We start from the raw sequence: 21,123 nt of genomic DNA, 5'->3' as shown, positions 1-21,123 counted from the left end.
GTGGAAAAGAGGAAGTTCACAAAATCGGCCCATTGTGATCGAAGTGGAATTAAAACACATCGTACGGCCGAAAGGTGTTCAGGGCTTCATTGTAGAGAGTCATGGGTTGACTCGTCAAATGGAAAAGGAAAGGCTGTGTAGAAGACAGTGTCTAAGATTAAAATTGGGTCATTCAAATTAAAACCTGGAGACTTAGAAGACTCCGATTTGGAGTTATTTAGTTATACTTTTAGGTCTAACGACCTTTCAAGGTAACTACTTACAACTGTTGAATTAAGAAATCGACCAAATTCCATGTATGTTGGCGCGTACGTGAATTTAATTATAACAATTGATTTCTTCTTTCGTTGTAGTGAGGAAGTTATAATTCAAATTCAAAACGAACATCATGTCACCAGAGGTGAGTTGATGTGCTTAAGGCCCGAAAAGTGGATTAATGATGGAATAATGAATGCGCAAGTATATTATCGACAAGAAAAGGGATCAAGGAATTGGTATTTCCCCACATATATATCGGTATGCATTCATATTTTTCAAAGTGTTATACGTTGTTATTTAGTAAATGAATTTAAACTTACACTATATGTCAATGTAGGATAAAGTTGATGATACAAGTGATGGTAAACTTTATGAATTGGGTGTCAAACTGAGAAGGGAAAACTCAAAGCGGTTCACCGTAGGCCTTAAGGAGTGCAAGAAGGTATCAATTTAAGTTGTTTTTTACAACATCTTTAGCTAGCTTTTGTATACGCAAGTTTTTCTAAGCAAGTCATTGTGCTCCTAGATTTTCATCCCCGTTTTGGATCGAATCGGGAGTTATTGGTATTTGCTAGTGGTGCTTATTGGTGATAAAAATGTTAAAAATATGGGATAGCCTCCTTGGTCCTAAATACAACGCATCTCGTTATCAACTAGCGGACCGAATTGTAAGTTTAATTTACTTAATTTTAGTTTGTATTTTTATTCTCCTAACATCTCGACTAAGAATTGATTTGAATTCATTATGTTGTAGATAAAAGTTTTGGATCACATTTACATTGATGAGATTGTCATCGATTTTGAAAAGGGATGGCAGTTTGCAAAATTCAACATTGTGCTAAGTGACAAGGCCCGCAAACAACCAAATGGATGGGATTGTGGTATCTTCATTATGAATTGGCTAGAAGACATTCAATGCACATCACATGGTTCAAACAAAGTGAGTCGGCATATATATCGTTTCATAGTTTTGTCTTCTATGTTGTATATTTTTGTTAATCATTGAAGGGTTGTTTTTTATTTGCAGTTCCAACATGCAAGTGAGCAGGTTCGTGTTGCACTATCATTGGTGAAGAACCCAAAAAACACGTGTCTAAAGGAAGTAATCGAGTCCACTCGAAGAGTAGTCGACAAAGAACTGAACAAGTTGGCCCAACATGGTCCCTTTATCCCTCATCATTCCATCGCAAAGAAGTCAATGACACGCTCCCAGACAAAGTAAAAAGTTTGGCAGTAGGTCATAAGGGATTACAGTTTAGGAATTATGTGTAATTGCATGTACATATCCCTATTTGCGCACAATCTGGGTTCTTTTGTAATATAGCAAGTGCAATTGAATGATATGAGTGTTAATTGCACGTCATGTAATTGAATTCCATTATTTGCTTACAAATGCTTTTTTGTTTTCTTCATGACATCGAAACATTTGACCCTTTGAAAAGCCCAAAAACTGAAATGTAATTACATTTAGTGTAACTGCATGCACATAGGGTTGATGGTTTAGGTAGTCCAATTGCTTGTACTTATCCCTTTTTGTGTACAAGAATGTTGTTTTTGCAATATATCATGTACAATTGCATTACATGACGGCCGATTACACGTTATATACTTCGTATAATAGATTGCGCACATGGGTTCTTTTATTGCTACAATGGGAACATTATAGCATATTTGGGGCCCATGCATCATTTACGAAATAGGAGTTCCTAGTTTATTGATAATAAAGGAATCCTAACCATATTTAGGGGTTTTTTTGTAACAAAACTAAACCTTCAAACTATTCTACCATACAGATTATAACATATAACATTCGATATTATGGCCGAAATTATAACATCTGAAATTACATCCGAAATGATGACAAAGAACACAATGCAAATCTTCAAATACCGGTGCTTCACGGAGCTCGCTTCTCCAAAATATCAATTGCTTCGTATACCTTGATATTGTCCCACTTAGTTGAACCAGCATCAACAAGATGAGCGTATTTCCTAAACATCTAAAAGCCGATCTCAATTCCGCCATTGTAAATGTTGTACTTGGTCACTGAATCTCCTTCACGAAAGATGTTGTTACTAGCCTCGATGGGAGGCTTCATGACATCATGGGCTCGTTTCACTTGTTGGCGGCCATAATTCGAAGAATCATCATCATCATCATCATCATCACCCACCCTCTTGTTCTTAGGCGTGGAGGAGCCTCTTGAGTTACGAACCATTGAATGTGACATATTGTTGGGTTTTCTTTTTCATCTTTCAGATTGTGGGCTAGGAGTGTAAGTATGAGCAATGTTATTAGTTAAAGAGTTGGAATTTTTTGCGTTGAAATGTAATGTCTGTTATAGGAAGTAACTCAACTTAAATAATCCTTGGAATGTAGTTGGTACTTGGTACTTGGTATTTGGTAGTTCGTAGTGGGTTCCCTTTTCGGGGGAGCGTCAAAGTTTTTTGAACGAACGCACCCTCTTGCGTTTGGTTCAACATATACCCCGTTTGTTTGAAAAAGTAAATTAGTTGGGGACATTTTTCCGGGGAACGGCCAACTTTCCTCAATGAACGCACCCCTTACATTCGTGTGAATAAACACCCCGTTTGTTTGAAATGTAAGTTGTTTGGGCCATTTTTTTTGGGGAATGGGCAACTTTACTGAACGAACGCAACCCTTGCGTTCACTTGAACAAACCCCCTGGTTGTTTGAAAAAGTAAGTTGGTTGAGGATATTTTTTCGGCAGATGGGAAACTTTCCTCAACGAACGTACCTCTTGCATTCGTGTGAACAAATACTCCGTTTGTTTGACAAAGTAAGTTGGTTGGGCACATTTTTTCAGCAAACGGGCAACTTCCTCAACCAACGCACCCCTTGTATTCGTGGGAACAAACACCTCGTTCGTTTGAAAAAGTAAGTTGGTTAGGGTCATTTTTTCTACAAACTGGCAACTTTCCTCAACGAACAAACCCCTTGCGTTTGTATGAACAAACACCCCGTTTATTTGAAAAAGTAAATTGGTTGGGGACATTTTTTTAGTGAACGGGCAACTTCCTCAACGAACGCACCCTTGCGTTTGTGGGAACAAACACCCCGTTTGTTTGAAAAAGTAAGTTAGTTGGGGTCATTTTTCAGGGGAACAGACAACTTTACTGAACGAATGCAACCCTTGCGTTCGCTTGAACAAACACCCCATTTGTTTGAAAAAGTAAGTTGGTTTGGGACTTTTTTCTGCGAACGGGCAACTTTCATCAAGGAACGAACCCTTTGCGTTCGTGTGAACAAACACCCCATTTGTTTGAAAAAGTAAGTTGGTTGGGGACATTTTTTCGGCGAATGGGCAACTTTCCTCAACGGACGCAACCCTTGCTTTCACTTGAACAAACCCCTTGGTTGTTTGAAAAAATAAGTTAGTTGGGGATATTTTTTCGGTAAACGGGAAACTTTCCTCAACGAACGTACCCCTTGCGTTCGTTTACCCTCTCTTTTTCATCATTATTTTCTCAATCCAACAATTCCAGCCAATTTTCATGACATGATATAATTATACCTTTTACATATCCTATATATTTCACAACAATGTAATAATTTAAAACATCACCAATGTATATATAATTATGCCAACATTGTTCAAATAGTTAACAACATGTAAACACCCAACATGAAGAACATTATAGAATGTCAAGAACATCCATCAAATTATAATATCACACATAATATAATACTCACAAAATTTAATTAAATCAATCCTTGTAAAGGCCCCGCAAGAAACCGCCTACCTTGACACCCAAGCTTTTGCTAGAAATGTAAGGTGTTTCCCAATTTTCTACCACATCCACAAACTCAGTCTCCCACTCTTTTTCTTAACACTTCTACTTCTCTCTACCTCTCTTTCTCTCTTGCTTTCTTTGTTCCTTTGCTATGCAACTAATGACTTATATATATACAAATGATAGGTCGACTACAACTCATTTTCTATTGGATGGTTACTGGCAGTTTATGTACTTACTATCCAAGTAATGTATATATATATGGTCTTGCAGATAAGAAAGAATTTCTTATAAGACAAGTTGTGACTCCTCCAATTCCTCCGATCCTAATTTGACATAGCATGCTTTATTGACACCTGACCACATTATCAAGAACCATTTTACTAATGTACATATTTAGTCCTCTCCTATTGAGGGATCCCTCAAATAATTTTATTTGAGGGACGTCCTTTAGGGTCCCCTACGAATTTTTTTTAACGATCCAAACCATCTATTTTTTAGGTCTTCATTCATAAATCATCCTTTCAAAAAATTAGACAAATCGGAAACTGTTTCGACATCTAATTGTATCCTACAAAATCAATGAACACGGTGCTTCAAGAAAGTACTAAAATTTCAATAATTCAATTGAGTGGTCAAATGATATTGGATTCAAATAATTTTTTGTAAAGATGATCTTTGAATGAATATCTACAAAATAGACTATTTGGATTAGTGAAATACAATACGGAGTAGGCCATAGAAGGGTGTCTCTCAAATAAACTTATTTGAGGGATCCCTTAATAGAAGTTTACTATATATATATAGCAATTATCTTTCTTTAATCATCATTTAGGAAAACGGACTCTCACAATCTATCCTCCTTAAAGAAATTTTGTCCTCGAAATTTGAAAAGAAGAAAAAAAACTTATTGGAATCAGAGAAAAATTTCTGGGTACTTCTTACACATTTCAGTTTCTAATTCCCATGTAGCTTCCTGTGTATTTCCATGTAACCAAAGAACTTTGACCTATGGTATTGTTTTTGTTCATAACACTTGTTCCTTGTGATCCAAAATCTGTATTAGTCTTTCCTCAAATGATAGTTCGTCATCTAAATTGAGCTCTCCCCAATCTAGAACATGGGTTGGATTAGGCTTTCAAAGGAAAGAAACATGGAAAACATTATGTATATTCGAAAGTTGAGGTGGTAATGCTAACTTATAAGCTACTTCACCAATCCTGTCTAAGATTTCAATGAGGTGGTAATGCTAATTTATAAGCTACTTCACCGATCCTGTCTAAGATTTCAAATGGTCCAATAAACCTTGGTGCTAATTTTTCAGTTTTCCCAAATCTTTTTACTCCTCTTCGCGGTGAGAATTTAAGAAACACATAATCACCCACATCAAAACTTAATGGTTTCCTTCTTCGGTCTATGTAGTTCTTTTGCCGACTTTGAGCAGTTAAGAGACGTTTCTTGATAATTTTAATCTTTTCAGTTGCCTCTTGCACAAATCCGGTCCTAGCAATATAGTTTCTCCTACCTCAGTCCAATACACAAGTGATCGACAAGGTCTTCCATATAAAGCTTCATAAGGTGCCATCTGAATACTACATTGATAACTGTTGTTGTAGGCGAATTTTGCCAACACCAAATGATCTTCCCAACTTCCCCCAAAATCTAGAATACATGCTCTCAACATGTTCTCTAAAATTTGAATAGTTCTCTCTGACTGTCCATCAACTTGGGAATGAAAAGCGCTACTAAAATTTAGTTGCGTACCCAATGCTTTTTGTAAACTTCCTAAAAATTTAGAAGAAACTTAGAATCTCTATCTGACACAATCAAAATAGGAATCCCATGTAATCTTACTGTGACCCGAACATAAAGTTTTCTAAGGTTTTTAGTGGAATCTGTTGTTTTAACAGGTAAGAAATGTGCAGATTTGGTTAAACGATCCACTATAACCTATATTGCATCTCGTCCCTTTGGTAAGATCCCATTTCCATTCTGCAACTGGTAATTGCTGTAATGGACCTGACGGTTTATGATGTTTAGCTTTCACCTGCTAACATCTTAGACACTTCGCTATAAATTTTTCTACATCTCCCTTCATGCCACTCCACCAAAATTACATCTAAGATCACGATACATCTTTGTCCCTCCAGGATGAATTGTGTAGGGAGAATGATGACTTTCTCTGAGAACTTCATTTCTTAGATCAGAAATTTTTAGTACATACAACTTATTCAAATATCTTAACCCAATGTTTGCATAAACCTTCCATCCATATAGTGTTCTCCAATTGTAATCTTACTTCGAATGTCTTTAGATATAGAATCATATTCTTGTGCCTCGATTATCTTTCCAATCAAAGTAAGGTGAGTTACTAAATTACATAGATATGCACAATCCTCATGCACACCTACATATAAGTCAAAATCATAAAGAGGCTCCATCATCTTCCACCTTTGATCATACAAACTGGCTACAACTCCTTAGGGATTTCGACTTAAAGCATCTGCTACCACATTAGCCTTTTTTGGATGATAATGTAAGTTAAAATCATAATCTACCAGGTATTGCATCCATCACCTTTGTCTCAAATTCAAGTCCTTTTGAGTCAACAAATACTTCAAACTCTTATGATCTAAAAAGAGTTCAAAACATTCTCTATACAAATAATGTCTCCATATCTTCAATGCGTGAACAATGGCTGCAATTCTAGATCATGTGTCAGATAATTCTTTTCATGTGATTTCAATTGATGAGAGGAGTATGCAACAACTCTGTTAGCTTGCATCAAAACACATCCTAAGACTTCCATCACTTTTCTTCACAAAGAGTGCAAAAAAATCCCATGGTGAGGTACTAGGACGAATGAAACCTATACTTTCAAGTTCTTGAAGTTGTGTTTTGAGTTCTTCATCGAAATCTTTCACTATTGGGTTAAGCTCATAATTGGTATTACTTAGATCTTCAATGACCATGTCAGCAATCAATCTCAAATAATTACAATTTCTATTATCCAAGATTGATGTGAGTATTCTTACTTCCATAGAACTAAATGTTTTCCCTTAGCTAAGAGTCATAGTTACCATATTTCTACCACAATAAAAAATAGCTTTAAATTGGGTAAGCAAGTCCATCCCCAATATTACATCATACTCCATTAATTAGGTCAAAAACAAGTTTATGATATGATATTTCTATTATGCATGATCTACACACCTTATTAACTTCGACATTATCCAATGGAGATCCAACTATTAATGAAGATTTCATCAATTCATATTCTAATCCAAGAATAGATGCAAACGAAATAGATATGAATGAATTTGTAACACCGGGGTCAAACAATATCCTAGCCCATGAGTTGAAAACTAGAAATGTACCTTCTACCACAGTAGGTTCATTTTGCTTTGCCACTTGTCCTTGAGTGAGTTATTCTAGTCTCCTTGCTCCTCCCAAATAGGTAGAAGCAATGGTCACTGTCAAATTTCCTGGAACTCTTTGTTCATTCAGCGTTCTCCTTTAACACTCATTGTTTGAGCATCTTGAGTTTCCTGATGGGCTTTTTGGTTATGTTGATTCGTTTCACGTATTGCAGAGGCCATATCCTAAATGGCTAGTATTACCCTCATGCTACCATTCTTATCATTGTCATGTTGCCCATCTACTCTAGCTATCTTAACAATTGAACATTTACCAAATGTTTCTACCAGATTAAACCTATATATATATATATACTAAACAATTATTGTAAACTGCACTTAATCATAAAAAGAAATATGCTCCTGAAAAGTTATGTCACTAACTCACTTCACCAGTTCAAACTTATTTTGTAGTAATACTATACCATAGTTCCCAAGGGTATCTAATCCTTAAAGCTTTGATACCAACTTGTCACTCCCCAACCCACAGATTTACGTAATCTTACATTAAGATGTGATTCACACCTTAATTATAAAATTTAATAAAAATTATAACTAAAATGTGAAGAACATTTAAATAAATATTCACATAGAACTTTCAACGGAAACGACAACATCCAAAATCTCATGTCTGGTAACGTTTTCAGAAAATATTTTCAAAGGATATTTTCAGAGAATGAAAACAAGAAAACAAATTTGCATTTTCATGATTCGAGAATGCGTCTGGTAGATTAATTGAAAAGCAAATTCAGAAAATAAAAACAGTGAAAACGTGTTTGGTAACATAAACAATGAAAATTGTATAATTTAACAAATAAAATAAATTATGATATTTTTAAAGACTGAAATTATCATAAAAAAAATAAAAATATATTTGAACAAATTCCAAAATTAAAAAATTAAAAAAAAATCAAAAGTAGTCTTTCAGCTGACATCCTCCCTTTCTTTTTCTTTCTTCCTCTTCTCTCCTTTCTCTTTTCTTCTTCCTTCCCATCCCAGGCCCCATTTCTCTCTCTCTCTCTCTCTCTCTAGCAGTTTGCTGAGTGGGTGGTGGTACTTCGATTTGGTATAGGTGGTATTGATGGTAGGGTTGATTGGGTTCGACTAGGTGGTGGTGCGATCAGCAGGTGGCTGGTCTGTTGTGGTGATTGTGGTTAAATTGGCCTATAGTGCCTATTGGGTGGTGTTTGACGATGATGGTTATGATAGTGGCTTATGCACTGTTCTTTTCCCAGTGAATCTATATTCTCTGAAAATGAAAATATCCTTATGATGTTTTCTGTGTTTTCAGTGAATTATAACTAAAAGGTTGAAAATGATTCCTAAAAACGTTTTCTGTGTTTCCTCAAACTCACCACCGAACGCAGAAACCGTTTTCTACCTTGACACTAAAGCTTTTGTTAAAAATGTAAGGGGTTTCCCAATTTTCCACCGCATCCAAAAACTCAGTCTCCTACTCTTTTTCTTAATAATTCTACTTCTCTCTACCTCTCTTTCTCTCTCGCTTTCTTCGTTCCTTTGCTGCACAACTAATGACTTATATATATATACAAAGGATAGGTCGTCTACAACTTATTTCCTATTGGATGGTGTCCAGGCAGTTTATATGCTTACTATCCAAATAATATATATATATATATTTCTATTTACCGTTTCCTTGTATATAAATTCCCCATAGAAAAGAACTTGTAAGTAATTTTTTTTTTAAGAGAATGTTTAAATAAAAAAAACATACAGCAATAGTTTTGGTTATTGAAAAAAAAAAAAATTGTCTAATGCACCCATAATTATTTTGGAAAAATTGGCAAAATTGGTTTTATGTAATTACTTCGAGCAAAACAAAATTTTTTAAAATCAAACTTCATATTGATATTACCCAACGATAATTTTGTTTTATTTGATTTTTTCTTGCCAGCCTCCGTAATATTAGAGTCCTAATCCTTGTGGGTTAAAAATAAAAAGTTTCTAGATTTAAACGCGTTTTGAACTAGCACTAGTTGTAGTTTTCTAGCTGTTATTTAGTAGCTTGGCGTCCAAGTCTCAAATCAAGGAAACCCCACCAACTTATCCCCTTATAAAACCCCAAATTCACCTTCCTTTCATCTCACTGTTGTTATAGCAGAGAGAGTCCAAGAAACACTAGGGCTGTGAATTTTGTTGTGAAGAAGCTATCATAAACTAATCATCATCAATCATGAAAAGAAAGGCAGAAATAAAAGTAGAAGTAAAAATAAAGAAGCAGAGGAATTGCAGGCGTAATCATGGAGTGAACTGGGTAAGAGGAGAGCTGATCGGAAGAGGAAGATATGGGTCTGTTCATCTTGCCACTTCCGCGAAACCCATAACACGGTTTGGTCGTAGGCCTGAAATTATGGTGGTGAAATCGTCTAACGGGGTGCCGTGTTTAAGGTCTGTTCAGCATGAGGCAGAGGTTCTCATCAAACTTAAGGGCTGCCCTTCTATTATTGAGTGCTTTGGTGGACAATTCACCGCCGATGAGAATGGTGAGAAGGTTTACAATTTGTTCTTGGAATATGCCTCTGGCGGAAGCCTTGATCATCTGATCAAGAAATCCGACGGTTGTGGATTGCCGGAATCTAAGGTTAAGTGGTATACTAGGTCAATTCTTGAAGGGGTTAAGCACATTCACCAGTGTGATTATGTTCACTGCGATTTGACCTCGGAGAACATTCTGCTTGTGCCTACCACCACAAGTTGTGGAAGTACTAGTTTGGTGGCAAAGGTAGCCGATTTCAAATTGGCTAAGAGAACAAAAGAAAAGGTGGGTGGATCTGGATGTAGAGGCTCTCCTATATATCTGTCCCCAGAAGCTTTACTTGACAAGTTGCAGGATCAGCCCTATGAAATTTGGTCTGTTGGTTGCATTGTGCTTGAGATGCTCACCGGGAAGCCCTCATGGGATAAGAGTTATTATTGGAAGCCTCAGGATTTCCTAGACATGCTGGTTTTTAACTCTCCCAAGATTCCAGCTAAAATCTCAAAGGAGGGGAGGGATTTTCTAAAGATCTGCCTAGCCTTCAATCCCTATAAAAGGTTAACTACTGAAGAGCTCTTATCTCATCCGTTTGTTGCTCAGTCAATACCACCAGAAGAATATAATGGATCTTCACAATCTGATATTGCAAGTGTAACTTTGAGTTCAAGCAGTGAAGAAGTGACAGTGCTTTGATAAAGTGATCAGTTCAAGTTTATAAGTGTTCCGCCAAAGCATCAACCAACTGTGAGTGAAAATAAACAACTGGCAAGAGATAAAAAGAACATAACAACACCAACAAGAACACCAAGATTTATACTGGTTCGGCAGTGCCTACATCCAGTTTGGAGATGATGGAGTATTCCACTATAATCAATGAGAACATACAATAGTATTTATCACTCAATTTCCCAAATAGCCCAAGCTCACACACTCACAATAGGAAGAGAAAACTGAAAATACAAAGCAAAGACAACTTCAGAGAATTTTCTTCTCTCTGGCGGATGTCTTCTTGTTGTTTCTCTCCCTCTTCTCTCCTTCTTCAACTGCTGCCATGCTTCTCCTTTTATAGCCAAAGGATGAGTAGCTTTTCAAATAAACCAATTTATGAGACCAGCTATGAAGTCCAAAAAAGCCAACCATATTTGCATGGCTTTTGTCTCCCATGTGATGCTATCACCTCTACCAAAATAAATAGCATTCCACTTTTGACGATTGTTTGAGGCAATAATCAACAATATCCACCTTGGCTCAAACCCTCGAAGTAGAACTCTCAATAGTCGTCTCCCAATTCCCCAAGGGACAATCAACAAATTTTACAAATATTATTCAAGTATAAGCAATGCTTAAACTTGAGCAATGAAATTGGCTTTGTTAACATATCCGCAGGATTGTCTGCGGTCCCAATCTTATGAAGAAGAATATCTCCCTCGTCAATAATCTCACGAATAAAATGGAACCCTACGTCAATGTGTTTCGTACGTGCACGATGAACTTGATTCTTTGCTAAATAAATAGCACTCTGACTATTACAATGAACATCCACATGGTCCTGTTGAACCCCTGAGTCATCAAGCAGCCCTCGAAGCCAGATGGCTTCCTTTATAGCTTCTATTACCGCCATGTATTTTGCCTCAGTAGTCGATAAAGCAACTGTAGATTGCAGAATCGATCTCCAACTCGCTGGACCTCTAGCAATAACGAATACAAAACCTGTAGTGGACCTACGCTTGTCCAAATCACCTGTGTAATCAGAATCTACATATCTAACAACACATTGACTAGTAACTTTATCTTGCTGAAACAATAAACCAACATCCACAGTACCCATAATATACCGTAGAATCCATTTCACAGCTTGCCAATGCCCTTTTCCTAGATTATGCATATATCTATTGACAATACTAACATCTTGTGAAATATCAGGTCTTGTACACACCATAGCATACATCAAACTACCAACAACACTTGCATATGGAATTTGAGCCATGTAATGACTCTCTTCACCAGTTTTAGGAGACATAGAAGCACTAAGTTTGAAATGAGGGGCAAGAGGTGTACTAACCAGTTTTGAATTTTCATTCATCCCAAAACATTGTAGTACCTTCTTCAAATACTGCTTCTGACACATACTAATCTTGCCCTTTGCTCTATCTCTTTCAATTTCCATACCCAGTATCTTCCGAGCTTCTCCTAAGTCCTTCATCTCAAATTCATTACTCATTTAAGTCTTCAACCTTTCAATCTCCACTTTGCTTTTACATGCTATAAGCATATCTTCAATATATAAAAGCAGATAAATGAAGGTTCCATCTTGTAGCTTGCGAAAGTATACACAATGGTCGTAGTGACTTCTTTTATACTTTAGCCCGATCATAAACCGATCAAATCGCTTGTACCATTGTCTTGGAGACTGCTTCAAGCCATACAATGATTTTCGCAATTTGCAAACCCAATTTTCCTTGCCAGTAACCTTAAAACCTTCCGGCTGAGACATATAAATGTCTTCCTCCAAATCACTATGTAAGAATGCAGTCTTGACATCAAGTTAAGCCAACTCAAGGTCAAACTGTACAACCAAAGCCAACTGAATACGAATAGAATGTTTTACTACAGGAGAAAATACCTCATTGTAGTTGTGGGAACCTAATTAAATCAAACCCTAGGTCAAATAATTCCTTCCATTTGTGGATTATTTGACCTAATTGGGAATTAATCAACCTAATTGAGAGTTACTCAATTTAATTGGGAATTACTCAATTAAATTGAACGTTACCTAATTAGGTTAAGAATTGATTTGGTTAATTACCACGATTCCCAATTAAATGAGGAGTTACCTAATTGAATCAGGATTTGATTTGATACCTACCACAATTAGGGATTTGATTTACCCTAATTAATCAAATCCCTAATTAATCAAATCAATTCCAAAAAGGGGAGGAATAATTCCCTTCCATCTGCGGAATTATTCCTCTGAAACCCTAGCCTCCGAGACCACTATAAAAGCATAGCCACACACAAGGGTTGAGGTACGTCAGAACTACTACTAAAACCTCTGTAGAGATCTTCCCTCACGGAGCCTAGCTACCTCTTTTCTCTCTCTCTTTTACATAAGGCTCTGGCCGCCCGATTTATATTATAAACACATCCCATACCCTATTTTAGCTATCGTTTCTCTACGGATCGATTGAACTGACTTAGGCATTGGAGGGCCTTTGGCTAACACCCCCCGGGTGTGGTCCTCTTATTTGTTCTATTTTGCAGGGAGAAATAGGCGGCGAAGAAGAAAGGGGGATCTTCCGAACCGAATATTCTCGTGGGGAAATTTGCTCCCACAGTAGTCAATGCCCTCCTTCTGAGCATAGCCTTTAGCTACCAATCTAGATTTGAATCTTACATTGTCTTTTCCCAAAGATTCCATCTTCTTGGCATACACCCATTTACAACCAATTGCTTTCTTTTCCTTCGTTAACTGAACCAACTTCCAAGTCTCATTTTTATGAAGAGATTTCATCTCCTCATCCATAGATTTCTTCCACTCCACGCTCTCTGAACTTCAGACAGCTTCTTTGTAGGCGGATGGAATATCATCTTCAGTAACGGGAAATGCATATGCCACAATATCAGTAAACCGAGCAGGCTTTCGAATTTCCCTTCTCGATCTTCTAGTTGCAATAAAATCTTGTTGCTATGGAGGCTCTTGGGTAGATGCCTCCTCTTCATGATCCTCATCCGCATTATTAGAATCAACTGTAGAACTAGTGTCTGTAACATCAGATCTTATTGGAACAACTGGAGTCTTCAGTAACTTCACCTGCTTTGAACTACTCATGGTCTTGGTCGCTTCTGTTTCCCCTTGCTGCTTGTTTTGATTTACCATAGCAGCCTCATCAAAAGTCACATCTCTGCTTACAACAAATTTCTACTCATCTGGACACCAGAGTCAGTATCCCTTCACGCTAGTGCTAAATCCCATAAATAGAGCTTTCTTCGCTTTTGGATCCAACTTGCTTTCCCTGACATGATAGTAAGCAGGACAACCAAATATGTGTAAATACTTATAATCAGTACAAGGTTTACCAGACCATACCTCCATGGGCGTTTTGCCCTCATTCGCAGCAACAGGCAACCGATTAATGAGATGGCTTGCATAAGTAATCGCCTCAGCCCAAAACGCCTTGCCAAAACCAGTACTAGACAACATACACCCGACTTTCTCAAGCAAAGTACGGTTCATGCGCTTCGCCACCCCATTCTGTTGCGGCGTCTCCCTAATCGTGAAGTGCCTCATAATACCCTCATCTTGACAAACTTTCAAGAAAGGATCAGACTTATATTCACCACTATTGTCTGATATTGTCTGATCTGAGAGTCTTGATCTTTCGACCACTTTGCGTTTCAATCATCCTTTTTCACTTCAGGAATATTTTCAAGACTTCATCTTTACGCTTCATGGTGTACACCCATATTTTTCTAGAGAAATCATCAACAAAGGAGACAAAATAATGGCTCTCCCCAAGATGCATTCTTGGATGGTCCCCAAACATCGGTGTGAACATAATCTAGAATGCCTTTAGTGTGGTGAATAGCAGTACCAAATTTCACTCTAGTTTGTTTACCAACACACAATGTTCACAGAATTCAAATTTGCATGTCTTTGCACCTTTCAACAGCCTTGCTTCGCCAATCCTTGCAACGCTTTTTCACCAGCATGCCCAAGATGCATATGCCATAACCTTGTGGTGTCTGTGCTATCTGCATCAGCAACTTCGGTGACAGTTGCTCCACCAATAACTGTACTCCCCTTCAAGAAATACATGTTATTTCGTCTTGTACACTTCATCACCACCAATGCCCTGTACATAGCTTTAAGAACTCCACACTCTATGGTGATCTTGAGACCCATGTATTCCAAAACACCCAATGAAATGAGATTCTTCTTCATATCTGGTACATACCGAACATCACTCAATTCTTTGACTGTTCCATCATGCATCTTCAAACAGATTTTGCCTATCCCTTGTGTTTTGCAGGCATTATTATTGCCCATAAAAAAAACTCCACCATCCAGCTCCTCGAAGCTAGAAAACCATTCCCGAATGGGACACATATGATAGGTACAACCTGAATCCAAAATCCACTCCTTGGAGTGACCATCAGCTGATGAAGTAGCCAAAGGAAACTCGAAATTATCATCTCCAGATTTTACAATATTTGTTTCTGAACCGCTTTCTCCTTCTTTTTGTTCTTCAATTTGGAGCAGTCTTTCTTCCAATGACCCTTTTGGCGACAAAAGGCACATTCGTCTTTAGCAGGAAACTTCCTTCTCGACTTTGGACGAGATTTTCCTCACTTCCCAGATTTTCTTTCCTCTGTTCGATCCCTTGCGACGAGTGCCTCGGTTTGTGAATTGTGAGTCTTCTATTCGTTCTTAAGACACTCATGATTCACCAATGCCGCAGACACCTTACCAAGTTTCACTTTGGATTTTCCATACAACAAAGTAGTTGTTAAATGATCATAATCATCAGGCAATGAATTTAACAAACATAGTGCCTTATCCTCGTCAGGAATTATCACATCAAGGTTTGCTAAATCAGCAAGTATTTTATTATAATCATTGAGATGTTCGTGCATAGAAATACTTGAACGATACTGAAATCGGAAGAGTTGCTTCTTCAAGAAGAGCCCATTTTCTGCGCTCTTGGTCATATACTTCTCCAATTTCATCCATAACTTCTTAGCAGAAGTTTCCTTCATATACGGGCATTTCAACTCAAGGAACGATCGAATAGAGGCACAAGCATGAAGATTAATTCATGTCGACTGCTTGTCATCAATATCTTCGGGTTTATCCTCCAGAACCATATCCAGCTCTTGTTGATATAATACATCTATAACTTCACATTGCCACATACCAAAATTATTAGAGTTATTGAATTTATCAACCTTTAACCTTGTAGTAGCACTTAAATGTCTATTAGGTGCCGACGAAGACGATGCCGACTCCTTCTCCTTCACAGATTCGTCTTTATCTCCAGCCATCAAATCACTCGGCACTATTCACGGATATCGTAGCACAGCTACTATTCACTGTACTGTAGCAGTTCACTGTTCATGGACTGTAGTGCCGACACTATTCATGAACTGTAGCACAGCACTATTCACGTACTGTAGCTCCAATGAATTTTTTTCACTCATACGAAACCCCAGTTGAAAATTGGAGCTCTAATACCACTTGTTGTGAGGAAGCATCAACCAACTGTGAGTGAAAAATAAACAACAATTGGCAACTGGCAAGAGATAAAAAAGAACAAAACAACACCAACAAGAACACCAAGATTTATATTGGTTCGGCAATGCCTACATCCAGTTTGGAGACGACGGAGTATTCCACTATAATCAATGAGAACATACAATAGTGTTTATCACTCAGTTTCCCAAAGACCCAAATAGCCCAAGCTCACACACTCACAATAGGAAGAGAAAACTGAAAATACAAAGCAAAGACAACTTAAGAGAATTTTCTTCTCTCTGCCGGATGGCTTTTTACTGTTTCTCTCCCTCTTATCTCTTTCTTCAGCTGCTGTCATGCTTCTCCTTTTATAGCCAAAGGATGAGTATTCAAAGAAACCAATTTATGAGGCCAGCTATGAAGTCAAATAAAGCCAACCATATTTGCATGGCTTTTGTCTCCCACGTGATGCTATCACCTCTCTGCCAAAACCAACTACCAAAATAAATAGCATTCCACTTTTGACTATTGTTTGAGCCAATAATCAACGGTAAGGGTAGAGACTGTACAAAATTTCTGTGTAATGATCCTAATTTCTGTCCTTTTATTGAAATAGAATTAATTACTGAGATATGATTCAAACGTAGAAAAATGATTAGCATTTGTAGCAGAGGGGATTTATTCAAGAAATAATTTTTTGGATTTGTTTGAATGGTTTCTAAGATCTCTCTCTCTCTCTCTCTCTCTCTCTCTCTCTCTCCCCTTTGTGTTTCTACAGAAGTGGATGTTTAATGTGATAAATAAAATAATGTTGACAAGCACAGTAAAACCTGATAAATAATGCTGGAAACTAAGAATTGCACTAGTCTCCTGTTCAAATTTCATTTTCCTGCTTCATGTAGTCAATGATCAGTAAACCACCAGAAGACAAGGACACTGCAGCAATCTGGCAAACCAGAGAATCCCAGTAGAAGTAGCACAATAGAAAAATAGCTTCTGGTGTGAGAGTTTTAGGCCCTGAAACTCACAAATTCCTTTGAGCCAAGCTAAATAGAAAACTCACTATTATCTTCTATTGGAATATCATCTTCCATTATAATCAGTGCCTTGAGCCAATTATTCTCCCGAAAATATCCTCTCTCCAACCTCTCTCTCATACACTCCTAACCAACAAAATGTTGGTTTAATAATCAGAACCAACAAACTTAATTAAGAAGAGCACCGAACAGGCAAATCCAAAAGGAAAAATGGATTGCCAGTTCAGAAAACCACTAGAAGATTCTTCATTAACAGAAATGGATGGTTTACATCATCACCAATACGATCTTTATTAAGTATTACACTTACAAGTTCATACATATCGTTGGATATACCTATAAGGGGTATATATTATAGGAATTGATTTAAGATGATGCTAAAACTATGCTGAGGGGTAAGAGGCAGACATCGCTATGCCACAAAGTACTTCAGCTGCATCAATATCTCTTTGCATTCTTATGTACCCCTCTTCGCCCCATTCTGTACCCCATCAGTTCTTCACAAACCAATATTTGGTCCCATCATCACTCACTTCATAACCAACCGCAGTAACACCATGGTCTAGGCTCGTTCCACAAGTTCCTGTAAAGACACCACTTGAATAGAATTGGAAATCAGAACCACTAGCATCAATGGCAACAGAAACTGGTTGATGAGCAACAACGGTAAGAAGAGCCTTTTCACTGTTTGCAGGAACATCTTCATACCCAATTATCTTGGCTGCAATGGTGGCTTCTTCTCTTGGTGTTGCATGTACCATCAACAATGTTGTAAGGGTATCTAGCTTCCGTACTAATCCCATGATTTTGTTGAACTGAAAGGCATCGTCCATCAAGCCACCTTCACAACCTTGGTCTTCTCCACTGGTATCACAACCAACCAATTGTTAGAGTTATATTAAGTTTAGTCAAGTAGTCGAGTTATATTAAGTTTAGTCAAGTAGTCTGAAGCTGGTGTGCCAGCTGTCAGTTAGTTAAGTGAGTATGTTATTAGCTTAGAGTTTAAGTCTTTGACAACTCATGTATTCTGCAAAACCCAAAACTCTATAAATATTGAGTCTCAGCTAATATTGTATGGGATCAATAGATAGAATCAATAAAAAGAAATCCAGAACCTTTTTTTAGTTTTCTTCTTCGTTTCCTCTATTCATACTTGACTGGTTATCAAGGTATCGAGAGCCTCGATCGATCGCTGTGCCTCTTGACGTGATTTCTTGTTCGCTTCGCTCGCCATTCTCAGGTCTCTGATTCTTTCTCACAAATCTTGGTTCACTGTTTATCTTCAAGAATGGTGATTGTGTCTCCTTGAAGTGATTTTTCAGAATTTGGTGAAATTGATTTGGAATTTGTTGCTTATTCTTTGATTTCTCTTGATTCTTGGTGATTGATATCTGGCACGAAGCCGTACTGAAATTAATTTTGTTGATTTCATGGCACGAAGCCTTCTTTCTCTGGAATTTCTGTGATTTGTTGGCACGAAGCCTTGTGTGAAGCATTCTAGTTTAGGCACGAAGCCTTGTAGTGATTTCTTGCATCGATTGTGTTTGCTTTTGCCACGTTGTGTTTTGTGTGTGATTCTTTGACTCTGGTCATGACGGTGATTTCGCCCAAAATTGAGGGTTTGCTAGGGATGCTTACCATTCGTTTGAATAATGATAATTTTGTCAAGTGGTCCTTTCAATTTCAATCAGTTTTGCAAGGTTATGATCTTTTTGACCATTTGATGGCTCCTCAATTTGTCCACCGAAGTTTGTCATAGATACTGAGCTTGGTGTCACTACTGAGGTTACTAATGCTTATAAGAGTTGGACTTAGACTGATAAGGCTCTCTTAAGTCTCTTAATTGCTACCTTATCTGATGATGCGATTGAGTATGGCGTTGGTAGTAAGACCTTTTCTGAGGCTTGGACTCATTTGCAAGATAGATATGCCACAGTCTCTAGGGCACGTGTTAATCATCTTAAAACTGAGTTTCATACTATGCACAAAGGTGCTGATTCTATTGAAAAGTATTTGCTTCGGCTTAAGACAGCTCGTGACCAGTTAGTTGCGGTTGGTGAACATATTACTTATGATGATGTGGTTATCACTGCTCTTAATGGTCTTCCTCAAGACTATGACATGATTCGCATTGTGTTGCTTGCTCGTGATTCAACCATTGGTCTCAAAGATCTTCGAGCTCAGTTGCTTAATGCAGAGAGACAAGCTGAAATTCGTATGCTTGCTCTTTCTCATTCTATGAACACCATGATGGCTACGCGTGCTTCTTCTCAGCATACTTTTGGTGGTTATAATTCTGGTGGTGCAAAACATTTTTCTCAAGGTTCCAGCTCAACTCAGGGTTCTAGCTCAAGACCTCATAATGGATACAATGGTTCCCAGTTTCGATCTTCTCCTCAGTCTGACAGATTCAAGTCACTTGGATATCATGGTTCTCGATTTTATTCCGACAAGCATGGTTCTAACTCTTCTGGTTTCAAGCAACAATGGGGTCCATCTTCTGGTTCTAAGCCTCATGTTATCCTAGAATGTCAACTCTGTAGTAAGAGGGGTCATGCTACTGCCAACTGTTTTTATCACAATACTACTGATTCAAACTCTTCTCCTGTTATTCAGTGTCAGATTTGTGGTAAAAAAGGCCACGGTGCTCTTGATTGCTACCATCGAGCTAATTTTGCTTTTCAAGGACAACCACTACCAGCTTCTCTCCAGGCTATGACTGCTTACGCACAAGGGTTTGAGTCTCAAGACAATTGGATTGCTGACACAGGAGCAACTCATCACATGACACCAAATTTATCCGTGCTTGAGACTGCTCCTCCATATGATCAAGATGACAAGATAATTGTTGGCAATGGGGAAGGTTTGCCTGTTCAACATATTGGTCATGCTAATCTTCCTATCACTTCTTCTCAGTCCTTATTATTACCTAATGTTCTACATGTTCCACATCTATCAGCTGATTTTGCTTTCTGTCTACAAGCTCTGTCATGATAATAACTACATGGTTACTTTTGATGATGTTGGTTATTGTGTGCAGGACAAGGCAACAAGGGCAGTTCTTCTCAAAGGAAGGAGTAGCAAAGGCCTTTATCATTTTCCTAAATCTCTACCATTCACCTCTGTTTCTTGACCCACAGCTTTTCTTGGTCAGAAAATAAACCACATCACGTGGCATCAACGCTTAGGCCACCCTACTAATGAAGTACTTGTGAAGATGTTGCACTCTTCTCAAATAGTATGTTCTTCCGATTCTTCATCTATTTGCTCAGCTTGCTTAGGTGGTAAAATGTCTGGGCTTCCTTTTCCTGTAAGTTCTGACAGAGTAGCCCATCCTTTTCATAAATTTCATAGTGATATTTGGGGTCCATCTCCAGTTGTATCCATTGAGGGTTATAGATATTTTGTACTGTTTGTTGATGACTGTACCAGATTTATCTGGATGTTTCCTCTTATCAATAAATCAACTGTTTACTCTACTTTTGTCAAGTTTCATGCCTCCATGTCTACCCAATTTTCTGCTTCTATTAAGATATTGCAAACTGATGGGGGAGGAGAATATCAGAGTCATTTGTTTAAACAGTTTTTGACATCTAAAGGGATATTGCATCAGGTGTCTTGTCCTTACGCTCCCTAACAAAATGGGTTAGTGGAAAGGAAAAATAGGCATATAATTGAGACTGCTGTTACCTTGATGACTGCAGCAGCTTTACCTCTTAAGTTCTGGTCACATGCCTGTCTGCATGCTAGTTTTTTGATCAATCGAATGCCTTCTAGGACTTTGGGATTTTGTTCACCTTATCTAAAATTGTTTTAGACACCACCTGAGTCCCTACGGGTTTTTGGGTGTAACACCCCGACCCCAAATTTCCCCAAATTTTACCCTTATTTAATTATTTAATTATTTAAGGGTATTTTAGTCATATTT

At 37.7% G+C, this 21,123-nt stretch overlaps 2 protein-coding genes and 1 pseudogene across 2 annotated transcripts; 2 read left to right on the top strand and 1 right to left on the bottom strand.

Moving 5' to 3' along the window:
• Nucleotides 9,624-10,619, top strand: LOC18780749 (mitogen-activated protein kinase kinase kinase 5). Its single transcript, XM_007213110.2, has one exon. The coding sequence runs from the start codon at nt 9,624-9,626 to the stop codon at nt 10,617-10,619; it is 996 nt and encodes a 331-aa protein (XP_007213172.2).
• Nucleotides 17,443-18,050, bottom strand: LOC18779922 (annotated as a pseudogene).
• Nucleotides 18,245-20,684, top strand: LOC109947958. Its single transcript, XM_020559833.1, has 2 exons — nt 18,245-20,058; nt 20,236-20,684. Exons 1-2 carry the CDS (start codon nt 19,176-19,178, stop codon nt 20,274-20,276), a joined length of 924 nt encoding a protein of 307 aa, XP_020415422.1. The 5' UTR covers nt 18,245-19,175; the 3' UTR covers nt 20,277-20,684.

Source organism: Prunus persica, chromosome G3 (assembly GCF_000346465.2).
Source record: "Prunus persica cultivar Lovell chromosome G3, Prunus_persica_NCBIv2, whole genome shotgun sequence".
Classification (NCBI taxonomy): domain Eukaryota; kingdom Viridiplantae; phylum Streptophyta; class Magnoliopsida; order Rosales; family Rosaceae; genus Prunus; species Prunus persica.
Note: the sequence above shows the minus strand (reverse complement) of the source record. Positions and strands in the feature narration are given on the sequence as shown.